The sequence below is a fragment of the Ipomoea triloba genome, chromosome 1 (genome assembly GCF_003576645.1).
Source record: "Ipomoea triloba cultivar NCNSP0323 chromosome 1, ASM357664v1".
NCBI classification, from domain to species: domain Eukaryota; kingdom Viridiplantae; phylum Streptophyta; class Magnoliopsida; order Solanales; family Convolvulaceae; genus Ipomoea; species Ipomoea triloba.
The window spans coordinates 4,142,307-4,159,918 of NC_044916.1; the positions used below are offsets into that span (position 1 = coordinate 4,142,307).

Sequence of the window (17,612 nt, forward strand, 5' to 3'; positions counted from 1 at the left end):
TATATATATATATATATATATATATATATATATATATATATATATATATATATATATATATATATATATATAACACCTACTATAACAAGGCTCGAACTCACCCCTTCCATACGGGGTGCAACCAGGTGTCACTAGACCAGAAGGTCATTGGCCGTTACTATAATATTTCTTCTTTTTTTTTTTTTTTGGATCATAAAATAATGTTTGACATTCCATTAATAGAATGTAAACAAAAGCGTGAGGGCAGAATTGCAGAAACACATAGGCAAGACTAGAAGAGTAGTTGGGCAATTAATTGGGGTTTAACTTATATGGATTTCTAGCTCGTCTTGCGTGCATGCGCTATGAGCTGAGCTTCATTAGTTCATTTCGTCAACTTTTGCTCCTCTATCTTTACACGTGATTCCTTTATTATTTATGGTTAATGTAGCCTTTCTTTTATCACCTTTTCTTACTAGCTAGCCTTTAGTATACACTTGTGCTTCAATTCTCTCTCCATCTTCAATTCCACCCTCACTAATCCTATCTAGTTTACTTCCAACAAAAGTTGACTTAATTTATCTAGGAATTAATGTTGTACATTATGGAAAATATTATACAAATTCCCAAAGTTTACTCATAACTTTACTTCATCATCCATGTTAGTTGAGTATGGTATATAATATGTAAACATAAATGTATAATTTAACCATCAATCAGCTTAGGCTTAACTTTTAGTTGAGATGAAACACATGCTTCAATTGATATTAAAGTCAACTTTATGTCAAAGGTCATAGATTCAAATGATTGAATCTCCGCGTCACTCATAAAAAAAAATATATGACACGTGTTGCTTGGAGCTCATAAAAAACAATCCGCATGCACACGTGATCTAATGAAAATTACTCAACAATGATTACCACATCAGAGAGAAATCTATAAAATAGAATAAGGAAGACCCTATAGTAAAACTCATATATATTATTTATTACTATCATTTATACCGGTGAAGACCCCTTTTAAGTATAAATAGAGGATCTCAGGGATTAGTTAGGATTCTTTTACGTTAACCTTAAGTTTGTTCTCCAATTTTACACCTGTTAATAATATAAATTGAATGGGTATTTTTGGGCTTTTTGCTAGAATTAGTTTGGTAACCACGTGATTTCAAATTTAATTTTCCCTAATATATACATACAATATATTGTAGTCAATCATACAAGATGATCATACACCATCATATTGTATTATTAGACTTCTATATACAGTGTCGCAAAAATCCCGCCTAGGCGCTAGGCGCCGCCGCCAGTCGACTGCCTAGCGTATCACCTTAAATTGTGGTCTAGGTTGCTGGCCAGTTAGGCGACCGCCTAGGCCGCTTAGGCGCTGATCGCCTAGGCTTCCTAGTAGCCGACTAGACCTCCTAGGCATCGATTAGGCCGCCTAGTCGTCCAATTAACTATTATTCTTCATTTAAATGGGTTATTTAACTCAAAATAACATCGTTTTGAGCGAAATAACCCTAAATTATATTGTACAAACTCTAGATATTTTTTAGGTTAATATTTAATATTTTAGTATTAACTATTAAAGTATTATATAATTTATAATTATTAGTCTTTAAAAATTGAAAATACTTAAACAAATTTTTTTTAAAATTAAAAAAAAATAAAAAATACAGTAGCGCCTAGGCACTGATTAATCCATGCCTAGGCGTCTTAGGCGCTAGGCCCTCGTCGAACGCCCGAGACCTAGCGATTTTTTCAACCTATGATATATAATATTAAAAATATTTCATGTTGAGAGTAACAACAATTAAGTTGATTAGACTGTTGACTCGATAACTACAAAATTATAAGTGAATGTCAATGGAAGCACCCTACTGGCTTTCTTGATTTGAGCCAATTTATACCAGCTAAGGTTAATAGTCGGAGTTTATCTCGTAAGATGCGGTTATACAAGATTTATTCTTTGTGATCATCAACTCTGCAATGGATTTAGAAGATTGGAGTACAAACAAGTTAAAATGGTTTTCTCAAAAAAAAAAAAAAAACAAGTTAAAATGGTAACGAATCTTTCACGGGAATTGGTGGCCCAGTAAACAGAGAAGGTTGTCACAAGTCATGTCTTGATGTTTTCTGCAGTCAAATCACTTCACGTTTCAGAATGAATTTGTTTGTGCGTGTGCAAATCCACTGAATAAAATTACTCTCTTGGCTTGCATTGATGAGCTACTTCACCTTCAATTCTACTGTTCCTTTTTCTTGGTTTTATTCTCCATCTTCTGTGTGAATTTGACACTAGCTATCTACTATACTGCAGATTGTTAGGCATCTCCCGTGCTAAAAAAGAAAATAAAGTTTAGGTCTGATCTCATATGGTCGACTAATTTACGTTTAGTCTTAATTCCAGTAATTAGGTAGGGGTTTGAGTTGTTCAGTCAACCTAAGGAGTCGTCATGGAATACTTAGACTAATTAGTGATGGTGAAGACCTCTTGTGTGCATAAATGTACAAGTAGTAGAGGTATCTAGAATCATTTGATTGACAACTTAAGACTTACCTCATTGAGTCTTGAAACTGGTTAATGGGATATAGGATAACGAAATCGAAAGAATTGGGTTAAAAAAATTAATGAAAAAGTAGAATTGTTTGTTTGTCACTTTCCTGTACCCAATGGGTGTTGCGCATGCTGTGTTTTTTAAAACATTATTGTATCTCTTTGCTTTTTACATAATCTTTTTGTTTACATGGAGGAATTTCCTCATACATTGGAGATGCCCTAGGTGAGAAACTGAGAATATATTTATTTGTTTTTTTTAAAAAAAAATAAATTCAGAAGGAGTGGGGCACCAATAAATTTGGAAGCTTTCTTCCATTAGAGAGGGTGGACAGAATACACTATACTGGCTACAAGAAAACAGTACAGTATAATAATAACAACAACAGCAACAACAACAACAATAATAATAATAATAATAATAATAATAATAATAATAATAATAAGCCAAACACCTTGTGTTCAGATGACATGTAGTGACTCTCCTATATTCATCTATCATTTAATAATAATAATAATAATTATTGTAGTGAACAACTCTCTCCCAAAGGTGTTAATATCACATTTTTTTACATTGAAATTCATAATTTGTCATTCCATTCACCCTTCTATATCGTTAGATCGTGGACCATGGTCCACAAACTTTGTGGACCATGCTCTAAAAACAACGTCATTTCATTAATTAAAGTAACGGCCGCCGCTATCTTAACGGAGCCCGTATTTTTGATGTGTTAATTACCAAATGAAACTACAGTGTATCTAAAATGAAACTGTCTCACATATTATTTTTATATTATCAAATGAAACTGTAATTGAATTGAAATAAAACTGTAGTTGTGTTGTAATGAAACTACATTGCATATAAAATGAAATTGAACAACAATTTCACATATTTGAATGTATAATGTCGAATGAAACTATAGTTATATCGAAATGAAATTGTAATTGTGTTGAAATGAAAGTGCAGTGTATATAAAAAGAAACTAAATATGTTATACAAACAAAGCTATATACATGGAAGTGTGGAACGACATGAAATGGTACAAAACGGGTACCTTTTTTTTTCATTAAAAGAACTGCACTGTTTTAGATCATGATCCACTAAAATTTGCGTCTATATATCTTACCACTTATAATTTGAACTTTCTTAGCCAATGGACCTCGAATGCCATAGCCCATAGTATGCTCTCTCATTTTTTTGCGAGCCCAAAATGATTTTGCGCCGTATCCAAACATCCAGTATGCTAATGAACTTTATTTTCAAATGTATTATTATTATTATTATTATTATTATTATTATTATTATTATTATTATTATTTTATATCTGACCATAAATTTCTTAAATATTAGTGTTCGTGTTTATTTGTTAAGCTTTTTAAAAATTTTGTTTGTGTTAATTTGTTAACCGCTTGTTAGTGTTTGTTAACGTTTGTGAACATGTTCGCTTGTTTGGTCAATTAACTATGTTCATGAACAACCAAACAACTTTGGTCATAGCTAAACAAACAAACACATGTACATGTTCATGATTATAATTTGTTTATAAACAAAAAATGGTTTATGTTCACACACAATAACCAAACAAACAATATAACAACTATAAAAATAATACATGCAAATAAGTCAAAAAAAATATAATATCAAAATAAAAAATGAGCATATTCGTGAAAATTACTAAATAAACACTAAACGAGTTTGTTCATGAATATTATTAAATGAACAATAAACAAGCTTGTTCACTAGCTGATCTTAGCAAACGAACATACAAAATTACAAATGTTCAAACTATATTCATTTATTAAACGAGTTCTAAACTTTGTTCGTATATGTTCGTTTACTTTAATAAACAAACAAAAATTAATGTTTGTCAAATAAAAACACGATGAGTTTACCGAAAACTGTTTTCACTTAGGAGGTGTTTGGTTGGGTGGATGGAAAATATTTTCCTAGAAGTGAAGGAAAATGTTGTTTTATGTTCTTTGGTTGGATGGAAAATATTTTCCATTGAAAAAGAAATTCCTGAAAGTGAAGGAAAACAAAATCTCAGCAAAATGTTGGCATTTTGTTTTTCATAGGACTTGGGAAGAAAATATAACATAGTTGGAATATTTTACCCTAAAAAAAAGTTTCTTAATTACACATGTATATATATTATAGAGTTAATACCACAAATGGTCTTCTGACTATTGGGCTAGTACTCTTTTTAGTCACTGACTTTCAAGTCGACCACAAATGGTCCTCTGACTTTCATTTTTGACCACAAATAGTCTTCTTTTAAAATTTATGTTAAATAGGTGTTAAATCTATGGGTAATATCGTCAAATTGATTAATATTATTATGATTACTTCTTTTTAGAATTATATGACAACATAATTAATTTCAAACATTAATAAACATTAATTTAGTAAATATAAAAACAAAATGGACGCGACAAATTACATAAATGAACAAATTAAATAAAAATTCATGATTAATGTTCATTTTTTTTTACTTGATTAATTATATTAATTCAACGGTGACGGCCTTCAGTTATGTCCCAAACAAAATGTTTGATTGAATAATGAAGAGTGAAATCTATTAATCGGCCATGTATGAACAACCATGGAAATGATGGAAGCAAGGTTTTTGAAAAAAATTTCTTCCATTTTAATCTGTTGGTTAAATTAAAACAGATAGCCCTAATATTAAATCTTCATTTTGTACGCATAATTACGAGAATAAGGTGTATTGTCTTTTTATTTAGGAGTATTTATATTTGTTAATTGTTTCAAATATGCTTGTTGGTGAAAATTCTAAACAATTTTATTTTATGACCATTATATTTATCAATTTGATGATAATACCCCTGGATTAAACACATATTTAACAGAAATTTTAACAGAAGACTATTTGTGGTAAAAACAATGAAAGTCAGAGGACCATTTGTGATCAAATTGAAAGTCGAGAGCTAAAAGGAGTACTACGCCAATAGTCAGAGGACCATTTGTGGTATTAACTCTATATTATAACTATTATTATTAAGGACATATTAGCCTTTATATTCATAATTCCTTACCATTCCAAATCTAATCAAACAATGGAATTCATATTCCCAGTAATTTCTTTTCTATCAACCAAATAATGGAATCTATTTTCTCAATAATTTATTTTCCATGAAATTTAAATTTCATTCCTTTTCAAATATTTTCCAGCAAACCAAACCGACTGTTACACGGGTCATTATACGGTGGACCATGGTCCACAATGCATTGTGGATCATGGTCACAAAATGCTATCGTTTCATTAAGTAAAAGAAACGGCTGCCATAAGTCTTAATGGAGCTCCATAAAGGATACTACAGTTCATCTCAAAAGATACTGCCTCACATTTGTTTTTATATTATCAAATCAAACTGTAGTTATATCGAAATGAAACTTTAGTTGTGTTGAAGTAACTGCAGTGTATACAAAATGAAACTGAATAACAGTTTCACATATTTGAGTATATATTGTCCAATGAAACTGTATTTATATCGAAATGATATTGTAGTTATGCTGAAAGGGAACTGAATAACAATTTTACATATAGTTTGAAAGGGAAACATGTATATAAAATGAAGAGAAGTTAACGACCGTTTGTTTTCATTAACCCATATTGCCTTTTACTGAGAGGTGAACCCACTCTCCCATGTAGAGATCAATCGGGTGTCACTGGACCACAAGCTCTTTGGCATCATCTATTAAAATATTAAAATAGCAAAAAAGTAAAAATAATAAAAATTACCCTGCAATATACACGTATATGACGTATACATCCAATGGAAAGAAAACGAGAAATTGATTAGTTCTTGGTATGAAAAGAGCATAGTACGGAGTATGATCAATGCCCAATGAATGCAATTATGCAAAATCCCTTCCCTACCAGTGCTTGATTCTGATCCTAATCGTGAGATGCTTTCAGTCCTACGAAGGGTTTCATCCTCTTCCTTTTCTCTGTCGGTTCCACTCCCCAAGCCCCTCATGGATTCCTCATCATCCGCTTCCAAGAAGAAAATCCGCGGGACTTCACACAGGCTTCTGTCCTTGGCCAGGCAGTTGCGTCTCTACAAGGCTCCTCCGCCGCCGGGGGAAGATAGCGATGTGGAGGAGAGCTCAGGGAAGGTGGTTTCCCTTTTGGGATTTCAAGAATCTGTGACCCCAGTTAGCAACCAGCCTGAGAGGTTCAAACCCAAGAGAGCTGCTGTCTTGATCTGCCTCTTTGAAGGGGATTCTGGGGAGTTTCGTGTTATTCTCACCAAGAGGGCTTCCAATCTCTCCTCCCACTCTGGTCAGTCAATCTTGGTTGGATAGATAGCAGTGTGTGATTGTGTTTTGTGGTCAATTTTGGGGCTTTGTTTGGCCCTGTGGTAGTTTCCTTCAAGGGGTTTGATCCATTTAAGAAATTTTAAAAGTTTGATGATAATTGCAAGAATTCTTGGAAACTTTGTCTGATTTGTAGAAGTTACAGTGGTGGGTAATGTGTAATTGTTGCTAGTTAGTTTGGTGATTTTATTAAGCCTGAATTGAAATGTGCTTCATTTCAACTAAAATAGTTGGACTGCTTATATATTATATGCTCAAGAGTCAAGCCCCCCTCACGTCTTCGTTATGGGGTTGGCTCTGATACCAAATTGAAGCATGTGTTCCATCTTAACTAAAAACTGATAGCACATTTATGTTTATATATTATATGCTCAATAGCCTGAAGGTGAACTCTTTCAATTGTGAGTGATGATTATGGCCTTGACATTGCCTTGATTAGCCAAGAAGATTGTTGTTTGAGCTCTCGAGCCATCAACGAGTGAGGTTAGACTGTTGTATGCCGACGATTATGATGTTGTTGACAATGATGTTGTATGCTATATGGCCTTGGTTGCATTTTGATGAGTTATGGTGTATATTAATTGATGTTGCTTTGTTTGCTTGTCTGACCAAATTGGCTGAAAAGATGCTATAGAAACTTTGTTTGTATAAACAAATTTGTTATGCTGCTTGTTATTGTGCGTGAATTTTACTATGGTAGCGTTTAAGGTTTCATTTCGTGCTGTTCATTTGTGAAATCAACTCATATTAGTGTTGATTTGATTTGTGAAAAGTGGATCTTCATTGGTCTATATTGTCTTCGTTGTTGATTTCTCTAATAATTTCTTTGTTTAGAATAACATTTCTTCGCTTCCTTGTCATGCAGGTGAAGTTGCATTGCCGGGAGGGAAGGCAGAAGAAGGAGATGCGAGTGATGCTGGGACCGCCACAAGGGAAGCAAAGGAGGAAATCGGACTGGATCCTTCACTCGTGAATGTTGTGACTTACCTCGAGCCGTTCTTGTCTAAGGTATGCAACTATGCATCCACCCCCTATTCAAATCTAAAGTTGAGTCGCTAGATTAATCACTTGAAACAGCACTCTATCTTAGCCAAAATGTTGTGCAAGGTATTTCTTCTGGTATATTCACATTCTCGTTAAGAAACTCATTGAATAATCCTTGGTTTTTTGGACAACTCATATTTTGTGCATAAAAACCCTTAGTGTAGTATACAATTGACGTTTCTCGTTGGTTTATTTTGTTGCAATCGCTAGATAAACTGGTGTAGGTACTTCAGTGGTTAATTATACTTTCTAATTGAAATTTGGAGTTTCATATGGATTCATATCGTACCATTGGTGATATTTTTGTTATTTTTGCAGCACCTTCTCAGAGTAATTCCTGTTATCGGAATACTCACCAATAAGAAGGAATTCAATCCCACGCCTAATCCTGCTGAAGTAGAAGCGGTTTTTGATGCTCCATTAGAAATGTTTCTCAAGGTTTCATGTTTGTCAATACTTCCCTTTTTTTGCACTTAAACATATAGTTTCCTCCCATGTTTTACGGTAGAATGTCGTGAACAGGACGAAAACAGAAGATCAGAAGAAAGAGAGTGGATGGGGCACAACTATTTACTTCACTTTTTTGACTATGAGATTGGTGACAAGAAGTATTTGATTTGGGGTCTAACGGCCGGGATCTTGATTAGAGCTGCATCGGTTGTGTACCAGAGGCCGCCTGCTTTTACCGAGCAAAATCCTAAGTTCCAGGTTCCTAAGTTTGCAGACAAGGATACGACAATGACTTGAATTAAACTAATGCCATGCGACTCTAATCCAGTATAAGCAATAAATTAGACTAACACTTGTTGCCGATTGGATTTTATATGTACTGTTTATGGATAGACAGGATAGTTGATCTGATGTTGAATAAACTCTTTCCAAAATAAGCAAAACATGACTCTTAGATATTGAAGACCTTCAACGGAGTTTCTGCTTCAGAAAGTATAGCGGGAATCTTGATGAACTGGGCTCAGAAGTAGAACCGAGCTTTGGAGGAGTTTCTGCTTCAGAAAATGTAGTTGGAGTCTTGAAGAAGGTTGAGATAAAGAACTGAACTTTGAACGAAACCCTTCCGGGCTTGCTGGAGTTGCGTTCTCCGAAAGTTATTGCGCCTTTCTGAAAGCTTCGAACTTTCCATCAGGTCAGCAAATCTCCAAATGAGGTGACAAAGCTCTTCTCGAGTGCTGTGGCTCGCTCCAAATGGAAATTTCGGCATCATTTATGGCACCATTTGAATTCTTAGATATGGGATTATAGTTTACATAGTAAATTTATTTTGCCAGTGTATTTAGTTGTATCTTGTGACTCATATTATGCACTCTATGTTTATGTGACATTAAATCTTTGTCTGCAATATAGCAGCAACAATGTTAATCTGATCATGGATGATTATTTCCTAAATCTCAGAACAGCTTTTTTAGATGCAAATTGTGTCCAAAAAAAAAAAAAAACTAATTTGTCTAGAAGTTCTTGTAGACAATTGCCAAACAAGAATCCAATATTTCTGTGCAACTTAGAAGTTAGAAACCATAGAAATGAGCCATAAGGTGCATATGGTGAAAGAAAACAACAGAAAAAAAACGGAATATGATCAATATGGACTTCAGAATTTCACAATACAGAAGAGGCTAAAACTTTGATATGTTATGTAACAATGAACAATGTAATTGGGTGGGGTGGGGGGTATTGTTTTACCTCATTGATCACTATTCACTAATATGCCTAAAGGCCAAATCCAGCAGCCTTGTCATTTGGCCTGCTTGGAAATCAGATAATGCAAACTTGACAAAATAGATACTAAGTGCAATAATAGCGCATCAAAATGCAATTGTAAATGTAATGAAATGAAACGATAGATCTTAATGTCGTCCAAAACCTGTTCCTCAACTAAAAACCTCGTAAAATTTCTCGATGACAAGTAGCCCTGAGTCGATGGACTCCAATGGATCTTTACGGAGTCTGTGTCTCAAGCAGTTAGGGATTACAGTTGCAATATCCTCAGAAGTTACTTCGTTTCTTCCTTTCAGCGAAGCCAATGCTCTTGCAGCCCGGTTCGTGACTATGTCACCCCTCAATCCGTCAACGTTCAATTCAGCGCAGACCTTGGAGATTTTGACGCGGAGATCATGGTCGATTGTAACAGAAGAAAGGGAGTTCCTAGCTGAGGCAATTTGGTTCTGGAGCTTCTCTTGCTCGGCCTTGTAAGACTCCCGGAATTCCTTGGGATTTTTATCAAAGCGAGCTCTCTCCTCGACGATCTTTACTCGCAGTTCTGCGTCCCGGACTGTTCCCACTTGCGCATGCATTCCAAACCTGTCGAGAAGCTGTGGCCTAAGCTCTCCTTCCTCGGGATTTCCAGAGCCAATAAGAATAAACCGAGCAGGATGTGAAATCGAGATTCCCTCTCTTTCAACCGTGTTCCATCCCGAGGCAGCAGAATCCAAAAGCACATCCACTAAATGGTCGTCCAACAGATTGACCTCATCGACATAAAGAATTCCTCTATTAGCTTTCGCAAGAAGCCCGGGCTCAAAAGCTTTTACACCCTCAGTGAGAGCCTTCTCAATGTCGATTGTCCCACATACCCTATCCTCGGTAGCACCTAGTGGCAGGTCAACCATGTTGATTTTGGTCAGCACCACGGGAAGGTCTTCACCCGTCGTAATCTTCTCTCGGATTTCCACACTCATTACCTCCGGATCATCTGGATCCGAATTGAACGGATCACCAGCAACTACTTTGATTTCAGGAAGTAAATCTACCAACGATCGAACCGTAGTGGACTTCCCAGTTCCCCTATCACCCATAATCATTACACCTCCAATCTTTGGATCAATCACATTGAGCAAAAGACATAATTTCATCTCATCTTGTCCTACTATAGCAGAAAAGGGATAAACTGGCCTGCTTTCACTCGCTGCAAGCTTCTTAGCCTGTGATTTCAGAAAGATACAAACTTCATATAAGAACATACAAATCTAGCATCAAGTTGGATACAAACTAAACCAAGATCCCAGTTTTTCAGAATTACTCTCCTTATCCATTAGAAATAGGCATTGCAAAGAAATACCTCAACATTTCAAGCAAACAGAATAAGCATTTCTTATCCTTCAAATTTGTGAGCAATAACACCAACTAAAACTAGTTCCTTTAGTTAATTAAACTCAAAGGAATCACAATTTAAAAGCAACCTCTGAAGCCTAGTAGCCAAGTTGACACAAATCATATCGTGGAAAGGTGGACCTTGGTCCAAAACAAGGTCGTTTATGTCAAAATTCCTGTTTTTTTATCTTCTTTTTTCCTTTACACCGTTAGCGGTGTTAACCATTTATATGTTCAGAAACTCAAAGCTTAATGTTCAGAAATTAGACACTATGCGTTTAGAAACTCAAAGCTTAGCTTAATGTTCAGAAACTAGACACTATATATATATATTCATAAACTCAAAGTTTAATGTTCATAAATTAGATACTACAGCATTCACTCTGTTACATGTTCAGAAACTCAAAGCTTAATGTTAAACTAAACATTATACGTTCAAAAACTCAAAACTTAATGTTAAGAAACACGTTCGACGTAGTTTTTGGAAAATGAAACGGCACCCCCATTAATCATGACAGCTGAAACGCCTTCGTTTTGGACCAAGGTCCATTAATCGTTGTTCAGAAACTCAACACTATATGTTCAGAAACTCAAAGCTTAGCTTAATATTCAGAAACTAGACAATATATGTTCAAAAACTCAAAGATTAATGTTCATAAATTAGATACTATAGCATTCACTCTGTTACATATTCATCAACAACTCAAAATTTAATGTTAAGAAACTAGACACTATATGCTCATATACTCAAAGCTTAATGTTCATAAAATAGTACTATGTTTCGAAACTCAAAGCTTAATGTTCAGAAACGCATTCCGCACAGTTTTTGAAAAATGAAACCCCACTTCATTTATCATAACAGCTGAATTTTGGACCCGAGTCCACCTTGCAAGGCAGACCAAGTGAATTGCAATTCTTTTCAAGAAAAAAAAAAGTGAATTGCAATTCATAAAATTGTCAGCATTGTGTAGCAAAAGGCACATAAAATGATCATAAACAGGGACACCCATATCAAGAAAAGATTGATACCCGTTCTTGAGCAGGGGTAGCTTCAGTGGCAACATTTGAAATTGAGACATGGAATTGAGGCCTCCCCTTGTTCACTCGCAACCCAATCCCTCCATAGAACTTCTTCCCCACACTCAACCCTGCACTCAATCCAAAGATAAACAAAAACCCATTAAAATCACAGCAAATCCCCAAATACCCAGGGCAACAAAAAGGCACAGCACGCATCAAGAAGATCCAAGAAATGGGCTTTTTCACACATACCTGATGAAGGGGAGAGGGAGAAGATGGAGGACTTGGAGGGGTGAGAAGACAAAAAAGGTTTAGAAGCAAGAATTGCCAGTGTAGAGGAGGAAGTTCCTCCAAGAAGAGTAGCCATAGCTAAAGAATGACTGGTTTCAGTGAGTGAAGGTTTTAAAGAATGAGTGTTTGGTGTTGAGCAAAGCGACTTGGCATTGAGTGTTTAGAGGACTATTGGTTCCAGTCTGTGATGGGTTTTGGCCTTTTGGGGTACTCAGGATAAGAAGATAGATTTCCAATTTTTCCATCAAATCTTTTTTTTTTTTTTTTTTTTTAAATAGTTCTTTATCGGATTTTCAGAATTTTAGGTAATTATAATTGTACTTTTGGCTATAATCCAATGCGATTCGCGCATGTTAGTTATAATGGGGTTTGAATTCAATGGATGGGATCTTGAGTAGAACCCCATCTAGGCATCTAGCTAAAAAGTTTTTCCAAAATTATATTTTTAAAAATATTTCACCATTTTAAATGACATAATAAATTGTGATAAGCATCAAAGATATTTCATACATAGATTTTAAAATTTTTTAGACATTTTATATTTGTTGTATCAAAATATTCGATGATCTAATCATACAAGTATCTTTTTGAATGCCAAAGGTCTTGTGGTCAAGTGGCATAGCTGTGGTCGGTTCTGTAGATTATATGATTTATGATTTTAAAGTCATTTGTATTATGTTAGGGGAATTAAGCATATCCTTTTTTTTTAGGACATTATAGGTGTGGCGTAGTTTTTGTTTTTCTAAGTTGTATTAAAAAACAGGTCTCTTAATTAATCGAATTAATTTTTGTGGAGTGAATAATTTGAAACGAAAAAAATTATGTTATTAATTAATTCGGTTAAAAATGTAGTGTTCACTTAATTAACCAAAATATAAACTCTAGCCCATTTCATTTTGATTAAATTAATTATTTAGCGTAATATATACTTAAATGTAGTACTCTTTATGTAAATTCCAATTAATTTAATTAATTAATTGAATTAATTGAAAATAAATTTTAAAGCAATTTTACTAAATTTTTTAAAAAAAAGGTTAATTCAATCTTGATTAATTGATTTATTTTACTAAAAATAGTTGGTGGACGCATTCAAAATTTTTAAAAGTTATCAATAACATTATAATTGACCGACATAAACATATGATAGCAACTTTTCTTAAACGGCATGCAAATTATTACGTCAACCACAACAAAAGTGCATTTTTAATATATTAAAAGTACATTATTCGTGTTTTGAATTATATTATTCAAAATAATGTATTTCTAGTACTCAAATATTGTATTTTTTTAACATAATGTACATTTTTAATATATTTAAAGTACATTATTTGTGTACTAATTGTATATTATTTATAGTATGATGCACACAGTTATGTAAACCCTAGTCCACAATAATAATTGAGGCGCCATGGGTCAGGCTTTGTTGTGGACTGGGGAAAGACATCCTTTTTTTGGGCTCTAATATTGCCCCCCATAGTATGGGCTACTGCATATCCATAAATTCCAACACTTACTATATATGGATGTCGACATTATGGGTTGTTATGCCGTGGACCCAGGTCCACCTTGCAAGGTGGACTTGGGTCTACATTCACATATACTATACATTATATTCACATACACTATACTCTACATTCACAATTTGTAAACTCCACATTTACACATTATAGGATTATATGTTTAGTAAGTATATTATCACTGTTATGCATTCACACATTCAAAACTCTATATTCACAGGTTCTATACTCCACATTCACACATTACAAAGCTACAAGTTGCTAGAACTTCTTAACTCTATTACAGATTCACACATGCATAACTCTACATTCACGATTTCTATACTCCATATTCACAATTTGAAACCTCCACATTCACACATTTCTGGGCAACTCTACATTCACACAATCATAAATCTACATTCACGATTTCTATACTCTACATTCACACTTTGAAACCTCTACATTCACACATTTTTGGACAACTCTATATTCAGCAATATGTTTATTTAAAAAAAAAAAAGGACGTAGTTTTGGACCCAAGTCCACCTTGCAAGGTGGACCTGGGTCCACAGCATAATTTGCCGCTGCATTATCGCCCTTAAAAAGAGTGGTCTAGTGGGTGGGGTGCAGTGTATGATCTTCGTATTTAAAAATCATGAGTTTAATTCTTGTAATACATCTCAGTTAATTCGGCATGTTGCCATTAGACCACAAGATCTTTGGATTAATTAAAATTTAGATAGTTGTCTTTTATTCTAGTTTAAATTTAATGGGTTTACCCGTTAAATTTCACATCTTAATGATTCAACCCATTAAGATTAATATATTAGTTATGATTTTTTAAATGTTATTTTATAAGTTTAAAAATGTTATGACATGTTATGGATTGATTTGTTTATAAATATTTTGTTGGGTTAAAATGTAGATTTTTATTTTATTTTATTTCTAAAGTTTTGTGATAAAAAAGTCATGTTAACAAATCTAAAGGTTTTAAACATGTTATAATGTTATACTTGTCAAGTTGACCTAAAACCTATTAACCAAACATATCTATTATGTCAACCCAATTAAAAATTACGCTCATATTCATATTTAGAATTTTAACACGTTAAACTTAACTAATCGTGTCTATGTTTATCCTTATCATATCGCGTGTGCGTTGTAATCATGTCAACTGTTTAACAAACTTGTTTACATTGATTGCTTTGTCTATAGTCTAATGATGCATATAGATTTTTAATTAGCTCTCTTTCTTTCTTTCCCACCAAGATCCTCCTCACTTGACCAACCAACTCCCATGAACTAAATCTCCCCCTCTTGAGCCAAGCTCACAACCATTCTATACTAGTTGCCATTGCCTCGTCAATAGTTATATTATGAGCCATAATATATCAATATAAACTTAAGTCATAATTAAAAAATAATAACAATATTTTTCCATGATTTAACTCCTAATGTTTACCTCTTAATATGAAAATAAAATTCTTTTTATTCATTATATACCATGAATGGGAGGATCTCACTCGTTTTTGAAAAAAAAAAAAAAAGAATATGCATATTAACTTATTAAGTAAATATAAAAAGAATTAATTAAATATTACCAAGCAAGGAGGTGAAAAATTTTGAGGTAAAATTAAGAGGGGAATGTATCATTACTGTGATAAAAATTGATAAGTTATGGGGACCAAAATTGTTCATAATCTGACTTAACAATAAAACTCTTTATCATGAATTGTTCGACCTCACCCTACCTTTAAAAAAAAATCTACTTCTTATATTGCTATATCGCATGGTGAAAAACTTTGGTGAAATTTTTTTGTCCTTCTAGCTTGACCCATTCAAATAATCTCTAACAATATTTTTCTCCCTAATTTTTTAAAAAACTTAAATTTATTTGTTATGGAATATTTTTCTTTTTGCACAAATAAATCAATATATAAAATATTATTGAAATATCTTAATTGAGATTTTTTAAAAAATATTTTTTTTAATGCACCTACAAGTCCATTAAATTATGTTTATTAAGTCATTATTATTATGAATTCATTAAATGCTTAGATATATTACGACACTATTACAAAAATTTACTAATAACTCACTATTGGAGTTGATCCATCTATACATTAATGCACGTACATCAATATATTACAGGCCGGCCGGTCGGTTTATCAAGTTATTAACTAGTATTAGTGTGAGTTTATTAAATTCATTAAGTCAACATAAAGGGCGGGGTGGCGGGCGGAGTAAGAGGGGAGAATGTGAACAGAATAGATGATGAGGGGAATTGAAACTACTTGTCCTTATCCACAACCTACCTTAATTTATATATGCTGATGCTAAGTATCTATCTATATATGCTTATCTCATCATCCTATACCTATACCTATGCCTAGTTGGGCAATTAACAAAAAGCTAAGTCAAATTTGACCCTTATTGCTCATATCTTCCACATGGGAAAACCTCTTTTCGCCAATATGGTTGGCTTATCACCTCACTTCATCCATGTCTATCACCACCACACCAGTGTGCAGCACCAGCAGAGTGATGATCTAGTGGTTGATAGAGTATGATTTTTTGACAAAAAGTTTAATTATTATTATACAAAATTTACACGATGCAAACCTTTGGGGAGTGATTGCATATTTTTTTGTTACCAAAAAAAAAAAAAACCCAGAACAACTCAATTGATTCTAGAGAGATTAAAAATATAGCCTATTAGTAAGGACACAGTATCAAATCACCCTTATAACTGTGTCTGTGTGAGTATCAAAAACTGATCTTCTTCTAATTTATTGTGATTTATTCCTCTAGGCTAAGGTGTGGGCCTAAGATAAGGGTATAGTATTTACCTTTTGGAAAAAAAAAAAAAAAAAAAGAATATGCCAATCATCTCTCTCTCACTTTTAACGGATAACTGCTGAATCGTCCAACCACCGACACTCCACCGTTCGTCCAATGATGTTGAAACCTCAGTCCGTGTCTACTCAAAATCTTCTTATTCCTCGCTGTCATTAAACTGCACATAATATTCCCCAATCCCTATCTCCATCACTTCATCTCTGTATATATACACTCACAGATTGCTCTATTTTTCACATACTCAAATCTCAATCAATCAACCTCACATACATACAGTTCACATGGCTGCTATTAGGTTCAAGTTTTCAGTGTGTCTGGCATTGATCTTGCTTTCATCTTCAGCGACGACTACGAAGACGACCCAAGCTCGGGTTATAAAGCCGATCAGGGTTGCCAGGGAGGCGCTGCAGAAGATGCAATTCGAAATGGAGAAGAATGCCGCCGTGAATGGGCTGCCGGAGCGTGTTGCCCCCGGCGGACCTGACCCTCATCATCACTTTCTTCCTTAATGCCGCGCTGAAGTTAAAGATAGATGATAAACAGACTGCTGATGAGACCACTTAATTACAGTAGCTAGCTTTTACATTTACAGTTTTTCTTGATAACACTTATACGTACGTGGTTTTGCATGTATGCATGCTATATTAGAATTAATGCATGCACGCATGCATATGTGGAATCTTAAATTTGTACGTAAAGATAGATACATAGTTGGTCGGACTTTTGTACAAGAACCTCGTACTTCTTGTGAGTTTGGAGAGTGTGCGTGGCTACCTTATACATCTAAAAATCGAACTAACTATATTACTATATTATTTGTCTTTGACTCTTTGAGTTATGTATGATGGATGGATGGAGACTCTAAAGTACTGCAAGTTTTTTTTTTTTTTTTTTTTTTTTTTTTTTTTTTTTTTTTT

The 17,612-nt window shown here is 33.8% G+C and overlaps 2 protein-coding genes across 2 annotated transcripts; one reads left to right on the forward strand and one right to left on the reverse strand.

Moving 5' to 3' along the window:
* The first annotated feature begins 6,371 nt into the window (after positions 1-6,371).
* LOC116001146 (nudix hydrolase 15, mitochondrial-like) lies at positions 6,372-9,325 on the forward strand. Its single transcript, XM_031241038.1, has 4 exons — positions 6,372-6,845; positions 7,746-7,888; positions 8,243-8,362; positions 8,447-9,325. Exons 1-4 carry the CDS (start codon positions 6,413-6,415, stop codon positions 8,669-8,671), a joined length of 921 nt encoding a protein of 306 aa, XP_031096898.1. The 5' UTR covers positions 6,372-6,412; the 3' UTR covers positions 8,672-9,325.
* Positions 9,326-9,496: 171 nt separating this feature from the next.
* Positions 9,497-12,511, reverse strand: LOC116030514 (magnesium-chelatase subunit ChlI, chloroplastic). Its single transcript, XM_031272778.1, has 3 exons — positions 12,299-12,511; positions 12,056-12,174; positions 9,497-10,857 (listed from the first exon to the last, which is right to left on the reverse strand). The coding sequence occupies exons 1-3, from the start codon at positions 12,411-12,413 to the stop codon at positions 9,808-9,810; spliced, it is 1,284 nt and encodes a 427-aa protein (XP_031128638.1). The 5' UTR covers positions 12,414-12,511; the 3' UTR covers positions 9,497-9,807.
* Positions 12,512-17,612: the final 5,101 nt, after the last annotated feature.